General features: G+C 42.6%; 1 protein-coding gene and 1 non-coding gene across 4 annotated transcripts in view; both read right to left on the reverse strand.

Annotated features, from left to right (window-relative positions):
• The window catches only part of hs1bp3 (HCLS1 binding protein 3), an 83,177-nt gene extending 68,415 nt beyond the window's left edge, over window positions 1–14,762 (reverse strand). For 2 of the 3 annotated variants that reach the window (XM_033021527.1, XM_033021526.1), the window contains exons 1-2: window positions 14,299–14,454; window positions 10,957–11,122 (exon numbers count right to left, since the gene is read on the reverse strand). In XM_033021527.1, coding sequence (XP_032877418.1) covers window positions 10,957–11,122; window positions 14,299–14,324 — 192 coding nt within the window. In that variant the 5' untranslated portion in view covers window positions 14,325–14,454. Of the gene's footprint in view, window positions 1–10,956; window positions 11,123–14,298; window positions 14,455–14,653 lie in introns of those variants that run through there. The other variant, XM_033021528.1, reaches the window with a different exon arrangement.
• Window positions 14,654–14,735, reverse strand: trnas-aga. Its single transcript has one exon. It is a non-coding gene; the product is annotated as a tRNA-Ser (tRNA).
• Window positions 14,763–16,582: the final 1,820 nt, after the last annotated feature.

Here is a 16,582-nt window from a genome sequence, read left to right on the forward strand (position 1 = left end):
TACACATGGTCACCATCACAGATATAGGATCTGGCCTTCCTGACAGTAAACTCACAAAAGTGATTGGCCGGTATGGAGTCCCCAGCGATGTCCTCAGAACCTGCACATATCACTAAACATCTTTAACCTCTCTCTACTGCAATCTGATGTTCCCACCTCTTGAAGACCACTATCATCCCAGAGCCAAAGAAAAACAAGATGAGGAATTTGAAGCAGGGTCTTGACCCAAACTGCACCTATTCCTTTTCTCCAGAGATGCTGCCTGCCCTGCTGAATTATTCCAGCATTTTGTGCCTATTTTCAAAAAACAGAACACGCCTTAATGATTACAGCCCAGTAGCTCTGACTATAATGATAGTGATATGCTTCCAGAAACTGGTCATAGTGCTTCCAAGACAGCCTTGATCCATAGCAATGATCCACTTCTATTTAGTGACTATAGCACTGCCTTCAATACAATAATTTGTACCAAATTCCTGAACCTAGGACTCTGCATCCTCTACTTGCAACCGGATCTTTTACTTCCTGACCCGCGGATGCAATAAGGATAGCCGACAACATCTCCTCCATGATAATTCTCAGCACAGGTACCCGCAAGAATGTGTTCTCAGCCCCTTACTATACTCCCTATACATTCACAACTGTATACTCCCTATACACTCACGACAATTCTGCTCTAACTCCATTTACAAATGCGGATGGCACCACCATAGTGAACCAGATCTCAAACGACAAGATGGAGTATAGGAAGGAGATAGCTTAGTAACATGCTTTCAAGACAACAACCTTTCCCTTAACATCAGCAAAATAAAGGAGCTGTTCATCGACTTTGGGAAACGTATCAGTGGTGGAGATGGTCAAGAGTTCCAGTGGTGGAGATCATAGATGTACATATATCAGCGGCAAATTGCTGTGCTTCATTCGTACGATGGCCAAGAAAGCACACGCCTCCAATTCCTCAGAAGGCTAAGAAGATTTGGCATGTCTCCAATGAATCATACCAATTTTGACAGAAGCATCATAGAAAGCATCCTATCCAGATGCATCACAGCTTGGTACAGCAAATGCCTTGCCCGACCTCAAGAAATTGCAGAGAATTGGGAATACAGTCCATTACGCAAACCAGCCTCGCACATATCGACTCAGTCTGACACTAAATGCTGCATCGAGAAAGCAGCCTCTTCTCTCCTACCCCATTAGGCAGAAGATACAAAAGTTTGAAAGCAGTGTCACCCGATCCAGAACAGCTTCTTTCCAACTTTAATTAGACTCTTGAATGGTTGAATTCAAGATCTCCCATTTTACCTTGTTAGGCCCATTTTATTTTTTTTTAACCTCACTTTCTGTGTAGTTGTAATACTATATTTTGTATTATCTTTCTTTTTCTCGCTTGCATGTCCTTGATATAATTATGGTATGACTTGCCTAGATAATGACTAAAACAAAGTTTTTACTGCATTTTTGCACACATGGAAATAAAAGGAAGATGAGATAAAATTAGTCAGTCATGAAAAGGTCTAACAAAATGCAAAGAAAGAAACTGGTTCTCATGGCAGGAGAACCAGAGGACATAGACGTACCGTAAAAAGCAAGAGCTACAAAGGAGAGGACAGAAGCATTTGGTTTTGATTTCAAATCCATTGACAAAAAGATGAAGATGGATTCAATAGTAGCTTGTAAAAAATAATTGAATAACTAAGGATAGACACAAAATGCTGGAGTAATAATAATAATAATAATAAATGTTATTGTCATTGCACATAAGCGCAACGAGATTTGGTGGAGGTTCAAGTTCAAGTTCAAGTGAGTTTATTGTCATGTGTCCCTGTTTAGGACAATGAAGTGAGTTTTTTACTGTGATTTCTGGGGGTACTGGGATTTCTAGGGGTTCTAGGGGTTCTGAGGTTTTTAAAATACCTTATTTCCACAGCCGCATTCGGTACCGGGCTGCTCCGAATTGACTCGGACTTGGGAGCGCAAAGCCGCTGCGTCTGAACGCGCCGCCATCTTCAACTGTCCACACAGTTGATATATATACATCTATGATCTTGACCATCTCCACCACTGATCAGCGGGATAGGCAGCCTCTCTGGAGAGAAGGAATGGGTGACATTTTGGGTTGAGACCCTTCTTCAGATTGGTTAGGAATAAGGGAAACGAGAGATATAGACGATGATGTGGAGAGATAAACAACAATGAATAAAATATATGCAAAAAGTAACGATGATAAAGGAAACAGGCCATTCTGAGCTGTTTGTAGGGTGACAACGAGAAGCTAGTGCGACTTGGATGCGGGAGGGATACACATTTTGTCGGCCTAATTGAATAACAAACTACTTTTAAAAAAGAAAGATGTGCAGAGTCAAGAAATGGTGGGACCAATCATGCTTGTCTTTAAAAGAGCATGTACTTGCACTGTGTCCAATAATTTCATCCTGTGTTACAGTACTCTGCAAGTAAACCAAATGTAAGAGCTGGCAGAACAATCACAACCATCAGGTGGTACATGGAGTAACTGGTGCACTCCAGGATAGCTCAGCGACCCATTTCTCCTACTGTGAAGAACATAGCCTTTACTTGCCCCTTGGCTTTCAGAGCAGTGCCAAATCCTTAAATTTACCATATTACCATACAGTGCCTCCATAATGTTTGGGACAAAGACCCATCATTTATTTATTTGCCTCTGTACTCCACAACTTGAGATTTGTAATAGAAAAAAAAAATCACATGTGGTTAAAGTGCACATTGTCAGATTTAATAAAGGCCATTTTTTAACATTTTATTTTCACCAAGTAGAAATTTCAGCAGTGTTTACACATAGTCCCCCCAGTTTAGGGCACGATAATGTTTGGGATTACATTACATTACACAGCAATGTAATGTAAATGAAAGTAGTCATGTTTAGTATTTTGTTGCATATCCTTTGCATGCAATGACTGCTTGAAGTTTGCAATTCATGGACATAACCAGTTGTTGGGTGTCTTCTTTGGTGATGCTCTGCCAGGCCTGTATTACAGCCATCTTTAGCTTATGCTTGTTTTGGGGGCTAGACCCATTCTATTTTCTCTTCAGCATATAAAAGGCATGCTCAATTGGGTTCAGATCAGGTAATTGACTTGGCCACTCAAGAATTGACAATTTTTTAGCTTTGAAAAACTTCTTTGTTGCTTTAGCAGTATGTTTGGGATCATTGTCTTGCTGTAGAATGAACCGCAGGCCAATGTGTTTTGAGGCATTTGTTTGAACTTTAGCAGATAGGATGTCTCTATACACTTCAGAATTCATTATGCTGCTACCATCAGCAGTTGTATCATCAATGAAGATAAGTGAGTCCATATCTTCAGCAGCCAAACATGCCCAGGCCATAACACCCCTACCATTGTGTTTCACAGATGAGGTGGTATGCTTTGGATCTTGGGCAGTTCCTTCTCTCCTCCATGCTTTGCTCTTGCCATCACTCTGATATAAGTTCATCTTCATCTCATCTGTCCACAAGACCTTTTTCCAGAACTGTGGTTGCTCTTTTAAGTACTTCTTGGCAAACTGTAACCTGGCCATCCTATTTTTGTGGCTAACCAGTGGTTTGCATCTTGCAGTGAAGCCTCTGAATTTCTGTTCATGAAGTCTTCTGCGGACAGTGGTCATTGACAAATCCACACCTGACTCCTGATGCGTGTTTCTGATCTGCCGTCAGGTGTTTGGGGATTTTTCTTTATTATAGAGACAATTCTGTCAACAGCTGTGTCTTCCTTGGCCTGCCAGTCCCTTTGTGATTAGTAAGCTCACCAGTGCTTTCTTTCTTCCTGATCATGTTCCAAACAGTTAATTTTGGAAGGCCTAAGGTTTGGCTGATGTTTCCAACAGTTTTATTCTTGTCTCAGTCTCATAATAGCGTATTTGACTTTCATTGCCACAACTTTGGTCCTCATGGTGATAAACAGCAATAAAAGTTTCCAAAGGTGATGGAAAGACTGGAGGAAAGACTAGGTGCTGAAAGCCCTCTTATACCTGCGTTAACGAAGCAATTAAGCACATCTGAGCAATTACAAATGCCCGTGAAGTCATGTGTCCCAAACATTATGGTGCCCTGAAATGGGGGGGGGGGGGGGGGCTGACTATGTATAAACACAGCTGTAAATTCTACATGGTGAAACCAAAATGTGTAAAATTGGCCTTTAATAAAATCTGACAATGTGCACTTCAACCACATGCGATTTTTTATATTACAAATCTCAAATTGTGGTGTACAGAGGCAAATAAATAAACGATGGGTCTTTTACCCAAACATTATGGAGGGCACTGTAAATATTATCTGAATTAACAAAGGCAGCAATTTCCCCACACCCACAATAGTTTATTGCTAAATCTCTCACATTCTTCAAAATTGACTATAGATAGATATTGAATGGTTAGCATGGGCATAATGGGTCAACGAACCTATTTCTGTACTGTAAGACTCTTTGACAAACTCTAAGAACATAGGAAATAGGAGCAAGACTGGACGTTAGTCAGTCATAGTAATGGAAACAGGCTCTTTGTTCCAACTTACCCATGCCGACCAAGATGCCACATCTACACTCGTCACACCTACCCAAATTTAGCTTATGTCGCTCTAAACCTTTCTTATTCAAGTACCTGCCCAAATATCTTTCAAACGTTGTTGTAGTACCTGCCTCAACTGCCTCCACTCTCAGTTCATTCCATATACTTTGTGTGAAAAAAACCCTGCTCCTCAGATTCCTATTAAATCCTTCCACTCTCAATTAAACTAATGTCCTTTTTTCTTTATTCCCCACTCTGGGTAAAAGACTCTGTATTCACCATATCCAATCCCCTCATTACCTTATATGCCTCTATACACCTCTATAAGATCACCCATTACCCTCCTGCACTACAGAAAATAAAGTCCTGGCCTGTTCAAATGGCCCCTACAGCTCAACTCCTCAAATCCTGGCAACATCCTCTAAATCTTCTCTGCACGTCTTCCAACTTAACTACATCCTTCCTATAGCAGGGTAATGAAAACTGAACACGCCACTGGCCTCATCAGTGTCTTGTATAACTGTACCACAACATCTATCTTCTATACTCCCTGCCACAGAGGGCAGTGGAGGCCAAATCACAGGATGGATTTAAGAGAGAGTTAGATAGTGCTCTAGGGGCTAGTAGAATCAAGGGATATGGGGAGAAGGCAGGCACGGGTTATTGATTGGGGATGATCAGCCATGATCCCATACATACCTTACTGTATGTACGTATATATATTTATTGCTCATTATTCTATGTTCGCTCTTCTGGGTGAGATGCTAACTGCATTTCGTTGTCTTTGTACTGTACACTGCACAAGGACAATAAAGATTGAATCTGAATCTGAATGGCTTTGCTGGCTTGAAGGGCCGAATGGCCTCCGCCTGCACCTATTTTCTATGTTTCTATACTCAATAGCCTGACTGATAAAGGCCAATGTACTGAAAGCCTTCTTGACAAACCTATCTAACCTTGATGCAATTTTCAGCTTCTGTGTCACCTGCAAACTTACTAATCATACCTTGTACATTCCCATTCAAAGCATTGACATAAACCACAAACAGCAATGGGCACAGCACTGATCCTCAAGGCATTGCATAAATCACAAGCCTCCAGTCTGAAAAGCACCCTCTACCATCACCCTCTGCTTCCTTTCACAAAGCCAATTCTCTGTCCAGTAAGCTAGCCCTTCCTAGACCGCATGGCATCTAGCCTTCCAAAGCAGCCTACCTTGCAGAATCCTATCAAATGCCTTGTTGAAGTCCATATAGACAACATCAACAGCTTTTCCCTTCTCAACCTTTTTGGTTACTTTTGGTGCTGACATAGATGGTTCTGTTGTTTCATAAGATCATGACCTGACCTTGGCTTCAGCATCACTTCCTTGCTAATTTCCCCATTTCCCTCAGCCGCTGGCACAGTTGAAAACACATCCGTCATAAAGAATAACCTAGTACAATGAGTTATGGACTATTTCAATGGAAACATAAGACACTTGAGTACATCACTGTAAAATTCCAAGACTCCAGGGAGGTTGAGTATACCTGTGCCTCATGGCGTGACAACAGTCAGGCTACTCATGCAACCTACGAGGGCCTGGGCAAACAATGTTAGAACCATTTAAACTCCTTTTATCTTTAACAAAAATATCTGTTATTGTTTACCTGATCTTTCCACAATTAATGTGTGGGAAGGAACTGCAGATGCTGGTTTACAATGAAGTCAGAAACAAAATCTTGGAGTAACTTAGCAAGTGGGGCGGCATCTCTGGAGAAAAGGAATAGGTGACGTTTCAGGATCGAGTCTCGACCCTAAATGCCACCTATTCCTTTTCTCCAGAGATGCTGCCTGACCCACTGAGTTATTCCAGCATTGTGTGTCTATTCAGCTACTCAGAACTGCTGTAGCTTTGGGAGCAACAACAGCAGCAGGAGGAGGAGATTAGCAAGAGATACGACTGATTGGCTCTAGCCCAAGTGGGAGGAGAGAAGTGAAAACAGTTTAAGTACAGGTCAAGGACAGGCAGACTTGACTCAGAACTGCTGTAGCTTTGGGAGCAACAACAGCAGCAGCAGCAGGAGGAGATTAGCAAGAGATACGACTGATTGGCTCTAGCCCAAGTGGGAGGAGAGAAGTGAGTCGGTGCTGGGAAAACAATTGAAAACTGAGGAATTTGGTTTGTAAATTGGTAAATCAGGCAATTTATCAGTCAATTTAAGTAAGACTGCTCTTAGGGAGCGGCAGTGAGTGAGCGGCCTTGTGAGGGAAGTGCCCTGTGAGTAAAGTGTGAGTCTTTGGCTCGAGAGTCTTCGGAGAAGAGACTACGCAAAACACTGCAGAGGGAAAGACGAAAGAAGGAGATGTCAGGCAAGCTGATTCAGTGCGATGCTTGCAGTATGTGGGAGGTTAAGGACACCGCTGGTGCCTCTGGCTGCTACAAATGCGAGAAGTGCATCCAGGTAGAGCTCCTGAAGGGCCGTGTTGGGGAACTGGAGAAGCAAGTGGATGACCTCCAGTTCGTCCGAGAAACGGAGTCGTTCCTCGACAAGTCCTACAGTACGATTGTTACACCTAAGGTACTGGAAGAGAGAAGGTGGGAGACAGTGAGAACGGGAGGGAAGCATGGAATGCCAACTTCCCCGGGTGTTGTACCTCTTGTGAACAGGTTCACCCACTTAGAAGCAGTCGGGACAGAAGAGGTGTTTACACTGGGCGGCGGGCTGGCTTGTGATGCGAATAGGGCTGTTGAGCCAAAACCAAAAAGGCCTAAGGCAGGCAACGCCATTGTAGTAGGAGACTCCATTGTGAGAGGTACGAACAGGGGTTTCTGCGGCAACAGACGGGATGCGAGGATGGTGTGCTGCCTTCCTGGTGCCAGGATCCAGGAGGTCACGGACAGAGTACAGAAAATCCTCAAGGGCGAAGGTGAACATCCGGAAGTGGTAGTGCATGTCGGCACAAACGATGTCGGAAAGAAGGGGATGAATATTCTGCAGCGTGACTTTAGAGAGCTCGGAAAAATGCTGAAAAGCAGGACCTCCAGGGTTCCTCGTGCTGGCGAGAGCAGGAACAGGGAGATACGGGACCTGAACGTGTGGCTGAGGAACTGGTGCACGGGGCAGGGATTTAGATTCTTAGATCACTGGGATCTGTTTTGGGGTAAGGGGGAACTGTACAAAAGGGACGGATTGCATCTTAACAGGTGTGGGACCAGCATTCTGGCAGGCAGGTTTGCCACTGCTACACGGGTGGTTTTAAACTGAATAAGGGGGGTGGGGTGTCGAATGGGATAGTGGAGGATGGAGTTAAAGGGAAAGGGTTTCTTAAATGTGTGAGCGTAGAGACAGAGGGGTGTAAAATGAGGGTAGAAGCAATAGGTAGCAAGGTGAAAAGTAAAAGTGGCAGGCCGGAAAATCCAGGGCAAAAATCAAAAAGGGCCACTTTTCAACAAAATTGTATAAGGGGTAAGAGTGTTGTAAAAACAAGCCTGAAGGCTTTGTGTCTCAATGCAAGGAGCATTCGTAATAAGGTGGATGAGTTGAATGTGCAGATAGCTATTAATGACTATGATATAGTTGGGATCACGGAGACATGGCTCCAGGGTGACCAAGGCTGGGAGCTGAACATCCAGGGATATTCAATATTCAAGAGGGATAGAGAGAAAGGAAAAGGAGGTGGGGTAGCGTTGCTGATTAGAGAGGAGATTAACGCAATGGAAAGGAAGGACATTAGTTTGCAGGATGTGGAATCGGTATGGGTAGAGCTGTGAAACACTAAGGGGCAGAAAACGCTGGTGGGTGTTGTGTACAGGCCACCTAACAGTAGTGAAGTTGGAGATGGTATCAAACAGGAAATTAGAAATGCGTGCGACAAAGGCAAAACCGTTATAATGGGTGACTTCAATCTACATATAGATTGGGTGAATCAAATTGGCAGGGGTGCTGAGGAAGAGGATTTTTTGGAATGTATGCGGGATAGTTATCTAAATCAACATGTAGAGGAACCAACGAGAGAGCAGGCTATTTTAGACTGGGTATTGAGTAATGAGGAAGGGTTAGTTAGCAGTCTTGTTGTACGTGCCCCCTTGGGCAAGAGTGACCATAATATGGTTGAGTTCTTCATTAGGATGGAGAGTGACATTGTTAATTCAGAAACAATGGTTCTGAACTTAAAGAAAGGTAACTTTGAGGGTATGAGACGTGAATTGGCCAAGATTGACTGGCAATTAATTCTAAAAGGGTTGACGGTGGATATGCAATGGAAGACATTTAAAGACTGCATGGATGAACTACAAAAATTGTTCATCCCAGTTTGGCAAAAGAATAAATCAGGGAAGGTAGTGCATCCGTGGATAACAAGGGAAATCAGGGATAGTATCAAAGCGAAGGATGATGCGTACAAATTAGCCAGAAAAAGCAGCATACCGGAGGACTGGGAGAAATTCAGAGACCAGCAGAGGAGGACAAAGGGCTTAATTAGGAAAGGAAAAATAGATTATGAAAGAAAACTGGCAGGGAACATAAAAATTGACTGCAAAAGTTTTTATAGATATGTGAAAAGAAAGAGATTAGTTAAAGCAAATGTAGGTCCCTTGCAGTCAGAAACAGGTGAGTTGATCATGGGGAACAAGGATATGGCGGACCAATTGAATAACTACTTTGGTTCCGTCTTCACTAAGGAAGACATAAATAATCTGCCGGAAATAGCAGGGTCAAAGGAGTTGGAGGAATTGAGTGAAATCCAGGTTAGCCGGGAAGTGGTGTTGGGTAAATTAAATGGATTAAAGGCCGATAAATCCCCAGGGCCAGATAGGCTGCATCCCAGAGTACTTAAGGAAGTAGCTCCAGAAATAGTGGATGCATTAGTAATAATCTTTCAAAACTCTTTAGATTCTGGAGTAGTTCCTGAGGATTGGCGGGTAGCAAACGTAACCCCACTTTTTAAGAAGGGAGGGAGAGAGAAAATGGGGAATTACAGACCAGTTAGTCTAACATCGGTAGTGGGGAAACTGCTAGAGTCAATTATTAAAGATGGGATAGCAGCACATTTGGAAAGTGGTGAAATCATTGGACAAAGTCAGCATGGATTTACAAAAGGTAAATCATGTCTGACGAATCTTATAGAATTTTTCGAGGATGTAACTAGTAGCGTGGATAGGGGAGAACCAGTGGATGTGGTGTATCTGGACTTCCAGAAGGCTTTCGACAAGGTCCCACATAAGAGATTAGTTTACAAACTTAAAGCACACGGCATTGGGGGTTCAGTATTGATGTGGATAGAGAACTGGCTGGCAAACAGGAAGCAAAGAGTAGGAGTAAACGGGTCCTTTTCACAATGGCAGGCAGTGACTAGTGGGGTACCGCAAGGCTCAGTGCTGGGACCCCAGCTATTTACAATATATATTAATGATCTGAATGAGGGAATTGAAGGCAATATCTCCAAGTTTGCGGATGACACTAAGCTGGGGGGCAGTGTTAGCTGTGAGGAGGATGCTAGGAGACTGCAAGGTGACTTGGATAGGCTGGGTGAGTGGGCAAATGTTTGGCAGATGCAGTATAATGTGGATAAATGTGAGGTTATTCATTTTGGTGGCAAAAACAGGAAAGCAGACTATTATCTAAATGGTGGCCGACTAGGAAAAGGGGAGATGCAGCGAGACCTGGGTGTCATGGTACACCAGTCATTGAAAGTGGGCATGCAGGTGCAGCAGGCAGTGAAGAAAGCGAATGGTATGTTAGCTTTCATAGCAAAAGGATTTGAGTATAGGAGCAGGGAGGTTCTACTGCAGTTGTACAGGGTCTTGGTGAGACCACACCTGGAGTATTGCGTACAGTTTTGGTCTCCAAATCTGAGGAAGGACATTATTGCCATAGAGGGAGTGCAGAGAAGGTTCACCAGACTGATTCCTGGGATGTCAGGACTGTCTTATGAAGAAAGACTGGATAGACTTGGTTTATACTCTCTAGAATTTAGGAGATTGAGAGGGGATCTTATAGAAACTTACAAAATTCTTAAGGGGTTGGACAGGCTAGATGCAGGAAGATTGCTCCCGATGTTGGGGAAGTCCAGGACAAGGGGTCACAGCTTAAGGATAAGTGGGAAATCCTTTAAAACCGAGATGAGAAGAACTTTTTTCACACAGAGAGTGGTGAATCTCTGGAACTCCCTGCCACAGAGGGTAGTTGAGGCCAGTTCATTGGCTATATTTAAGAGGGAGTTAGATGTGGCCCTTGTGGCTAAGGGGATCAGAGGGTATGGAGAGAAGGCAGGTACGGGATACTGAGTTGGATGATCAGCCATGATCATATTGAATGGCGGTGCAGGCTCGAAGGGCCGAATGGCCTACTCCTGCACCTAATTTCTATGTTTCTATGTTTCTATTCCACAACTAAATCAAATGTGTGTTGTGAATTTTTCTTTGTCACTTACCACAAACTGAACAACATCTTTAGTCTTGTGCTTTGCGGACTTGAAGGAGGCCAGATGAGTGGCCACAACAATCTGATACTCAACATGGCCAGACATCATTTTTCCATGGATCTCATGATAGTCCGGGACCGACAGGTCTATTCCAGTAGCCACATTCTGGATTGTTCTACAATGAGGATAAAATTACAATTAAGGATTCATTGTCAAAACCAATTAGGAACATCAGTTTAAAAAGGCTCCAGATATACTGGGTGTTCATCTTATTACACTGCTCATACAAGATTGAGCTGTTAAGCATCACAGAAGGGCATACAATATACTTCACTTTAGTTGTTTAAAATAACACATTTCCTAATTTCAACAAAAGATGTAGACTCTATAGCATTAAATTCAAATTTCACCTTAACATATAAACTCACAGCAATAAACTGTGCAGGTGAAAAATCATCATCCCTGCACCTGATGTTTATTTTAAAAAAAATTACACCCAACGTCAAGAATGTTTTACTGACAAAAGATTAACTCTCTATTTGTGAAAAGTGCAATCTGTTCATTAGACAGTTTTATACTGAATTTTATTATCCCAATCTAACCTGATGGTAATAATTGTGTCATTGAGAATGATCTGCATCCAATTCTATGGGCTCTGTTGTGTCCAATGCAGGATCCACAGACTTGTACATATATAGGGCAGCTGGTGCTTGTCAAGTTGGCTGGGAAGACATTTTGAGATTGTGTGCATTCCCTGTTTAGTTTATTGTCATGTGTACAGTGAAAAGCTTTTGTTGCGTGCAAGCCAGTTAGCGGAAAGACAAAACATGATTACAATCAAGCCATTTACAGTGTATGGATACATGGTAAGGGAATAGCGTTTAGTGCAAGGTAAAGCCAGCAAAGTCCAATCAAAGATAGTACAAGGGTCCGCAATGAGGTAGATAGTAGTTCATGATTGCTCTCTAATTGTGGTGGGATGATTCAGTTGCATGATAATAACTGGGAAGAAACTGTCCCTGAATCTGGAGGTGTGCATTTTCACACTTCTATACCTTTTGCCCAATAAGAAAGGGGAGATGATGGAGTGGCCAGTGTGTGACCCGTCCTTTATTATGCTGCTGGTCTTGCCGAGGCAGCGCAAAATATAAATGCAATGGCCTTCCTGTGTTCCCACCATAGATTCCACATGTACAGTCCCTTCCTGAATGCTCAGAATTGAGCAGAAACAATTACAGACCGTGCCCATGAAAATATTTGCAATTTTTTAAGGGGACTTTGAGAATGTTCTTACAGTATTTTTTTCTGACTCCTGGAAACTTCCTGCAACAACCACCTTCAGAATACAGTTTATTTGTAATGAACCTGCTGTCAGGTACCAGGTTGATGTGGTCCATGTAGTTGATCTTAATCTGATCTTTGATGCTTGAAACACTGGCCTGGGGAGGATGCTGACATTGCTTTGCCAATGGAGTTAGAGGATTTTGCAGAGAAAGTACAGGTGGCACTTCTCCAGAATTGCACACTGTAGATCATCCACATCCCTGATTCATACAGAAGGACCGGGATTACTGCTGTTTGGGGACTAAGAGCTTGATTTGAGATCTTGATCATCATTTTTCTCTTCAGTCAGCTTAGGGGTGACAGCCGCAATAAAGCATTTTAATGGGGTGCATCACAGCATGGTTCGAGAATAGCTCCATACAAGACCGCATGAAATTGCAGAGAATTGTGGACACGGCCCAGACCATCACACAAACAAATCTCCATTCCATTGACTGCATTTACACTTCACACTGCCTCAGCAAGGCGACCAGCATGATCAAGGATAAAGTCACACTCTCTTCTCCCCTCTCCCATCAGGCAAGAAATACAGAAGTGTGAAATTGCACCCGTCCAGATTCAGGGACAGTTTCTTCCCAGCTGTTATCAGGCAACTGAACCATCCTACCAATAACCAGAGGGCAGTCCTGAACTACTATCTACCTCACTGGAGACCCTCCAGGCGATGGCGTAGAGGTAGAGCTACTGCCTTACAGTGCTAGAGACCCAGGTTCGATCCTGACTATGGGTGCTTGTCTTTACAGAGTTTGTATGTTCTCCATGTGACCTGCGTGGGTTTTCTGCAAGATTTTCGGTTTTCTCCCACACTCCAACGATGTACAGGTTTGTAGGTCGATTGGCTTGGTATAAAATGTAAAATTGGCCTAGTGTGTGTAGGGTAGTATTAATGTACCGGAATTGCTGGTCATTGTGGACTCTGTGGACCAAAGGGTCTGTTTCCACACTGTATCTCTAATCTAAACTTTATTCACGTTTCTTTATCATGTATCTGTACACTGTGGATGGCTTGATTGTAATCACATATTGTTGTTGGTTGGTTAGCACACAACAAAAGTTTTTCACTGTACTTCAGTACACACGACAATAAACTAAACTCAAACATGCAAACTAGGCACAGCAATGTTAAACCATGCAAAAGATTAAAACGGGATTGTAGGGAATCTCACACCTTATTTGTTCCAGAGACAGCTCAAGTCAAGTGTGTTTTATTGTCACACGTCCCAGATAGAACAATGAAATTCTTACTTGCAGCAGCACAACAGAATATGTAAACACAGTACACTGTAAACAATATAATAAACAAGGTCAGTGTGTATATTAACACATACTCACAAATACACATATATAGACCATATATATATACACACACGTACACACAAAAAACAATGATATTATTATTGTTATTATTGCACTGTAGTTCAGAGCTTTTTGAAGTTATAGTGTTTAATAACCGAATGGCTGTAGGGAAGAAGCTGTTTCTGAGGCTCAAAAGATTCATTAACATTTCAAGTTTATTCTTGCACCAACATAAAAACTCTGTAAATGTTCAAATAGTAAAACTGTCTCAGTATAAAGCCCAGAAGATCGCCCCCTGCAGTAACAATGTGTTGTTGTTTTTTCTCTCTAATTAAGACAGGCCAGCCTGTGGCCTTCGCGAATGGCCAGGAATATTACAGGAAACAGTTGTGTGCACAGTAGACCAGTCTACACTGAAGTGGCCGTGTCCAATGGCAAAACAACTTAATTGCATTTACGAAGACATGTCAAACATCATCCCCTGTCCCCCAGAGTGAACTTTGACCGGTGCATGAAAATAGCATCGAGGCTTCACAATACCGACAGCTTTATCAATAGCCTGGATCAGCTGCGATAAGTGGCGAGAACGAAGGGTGGGTTTGCATGCAGCGCCCGGGTGAGGTGGCGGCGGTGTAGGGAGGACTCGGAGAAAGGCGGGGTCGATGCGACTACAACAAACACCGCCTCCCACGTCCCTACCATTGCCCCTACCTGGATGTGATCAACCCTTCTGACATGTTAGCGGTGAACTGGAGACGAGAGAGAGAGGGGGGGGGGGGGGGTAATGTAACTGCCGGAGACGGGCGGCGCTAGAATAGGTTCTGCAGTTGCTCCACAGCCTGTGTGAGTCACGGGACGAGGCGAGCGAAGCCCAGCCCAGCCCAGTCTGGGCACCAAGTCAGCGCAGCAAGCAGCACCCAGGCACTTCACACAATGCAATCCATTTAAAACATAACCCAAATCACCAAAAACTAATGGGCTCGGGGCGGGATAACTTCACCATTTATTGCAACACATTGGCATTTAATTCTTAGCAAAATATCAGTAATTGTCAAAAAACACTAACCGTAGTCGGCAGGATTCGAACCTGCGCGGGGAGACCCCAATGGATTTCTAGTCCATCGCCTTAACCACTCGGCCACGACTACTTGAAGAAAACACTTGCCATTGACACTTCTTCCGCTGGCTCTGCGGTGTCGGATAATATTTTGTTTCATTTTTTTCAGAATTAATTGTATCTCTTTCTCACAGCTCCCCATCATAATTATAGATTAGGACACTGCAGGCAGAACTGCTCTCGATTGTAACTTCAGATCAAATCAGCTTTGTCTCAATTGTGCATTCAATTAACTTCAAAACGTTCTCGTTTGTTCATATTACAATACTGGTTCTGCTTTAACGCGATAATGCCTTAGGGAACCTAGTGTTGTAAAGTCAATGGGGAAAAGAAGGTTAAGGTCGAATTTCAGATTCCCAATAACAAAGTTGCTTTTCCCGTAATAAGTTCAAAAGCAAATGCCCTTTCAATTACAATACATTTATTTTTGTTACTGCAAGTTAAAAACACTAAAGGCTGTATACTAACTACCGTTGCATAAGTGTCAATAGAAAAGATTGCTTGTCAATTGTGTAAGTGGCAGTCAACGTTGTTTCGAGATTATGGTGTTTGATGACTGCAGGGTGGGAAGGGAAAGTTTAGATGGAATTTTTTTTAATTTCCTTTACATTGTTTAAATAGAAAAAAACTTAATTTTTCTGAAGAATGTCCCGACCCAAAACAACACCATATTTTCCAGGGATGCTACCTGACCCACTGACTTACTCCAGCATTTTGTATCTTTCTTTGGTAAATGAGCATCTGAAGTTCTGTTTCTAGCTTTTTTTTCTGTTTGGCAATTTCTAAAATAAACGTTTAGTAATTATACCCAATTCTGCCCAGTAAAACAAACGGTGTTCCCTAATTCATCATTCATCTTGTATATAATTAACATATAACATAACATATAACAATTACAGCACGGAAACAGGCCATCTCGACCCCTCTAGTCCGTGCCGAACACATAATCTCCCCTAGTCCCATATACCTGCGCTCAGACCATAACCCTCCATTCCTTTCCCATCCATATAACTATCCAATTTATTTTTAAATGATAAAAACGAACCTGCCTCCACCACCTTCACTGGAAGCTCATTCCACACAGCTACCACTCTCTGAGTAAAGAAGTTCCCCCTCATGTTACCCCTAAACTTCAGTCCCTTAATTCTCAAGTCATGTCCCCTTGTTTGAATCTTCCCTACTCTCAGTGGGAAAAGCTTTTCCACGTCAACTCTGTGTTATGGAAACACCAATCATTGCAAAATTACTCGCAATTCTTTTAGAACCACAGATAGACAGTATTAATTAGCTTTGCGTTTGTTTTTGCAAACACCGCGTTTCAATTTCCGATTACATCATCCCTATAATTGAATAAAATCGTTTTTGCTTCCCAGTAAGTGTTAGTTTTATCAGCACAATAAAATACATTTAAGCAACATAATAATTTAACTCAAATCAAGAAAAAAACGTGCTCGCAAAAGCTGCATGTGATTTAATCATGTAATTTCCGAGTTAGGTACACTTAATTATACGCAATAAATAATCAAATAACTGTTATAAACAAACCCTAAAAATACTGGAAGCACTGAGCAGGAGACAGCATCTCTTGAAAGATAAAACAAAATAGTTAACATTACTTGGTAACTGAAACTTTGGAATTCCAGCAATTTTCCTCAGCACATATTTGAAATGCAGGTTTCTTTGAAAAACATAGAAGAAACAGAGAAAATAGGTGCAGGAGGAGGCCTTTCGGCCCTTCGAGCCAGCACCGCCATTCATTGTGATCATGGCTGATCGTCCCCTATCAATAACCCGTGCCTGCCTTCTCCCCATATCCCTTGACTCCACAATTTTCAATGGGAATGTAAGCAAGTACTTGAGAGGGAAGGGAATAGAAAG

Source organism: Amblyraja radiata, chromosome 5 (assembly GCF_010909765.2).
Source record: "Amblyraja radiata isolate CabotCenter1 chromosome 5, sAmbRad1.1.pri, whole genome shotgun sequence".
Lineage (NCBI taxonomy): Eukaryota > Metazoa > Chordata > Chondrichthyes > Rajiformes > Rajidae > Amblyraja > Amblyraja radiata.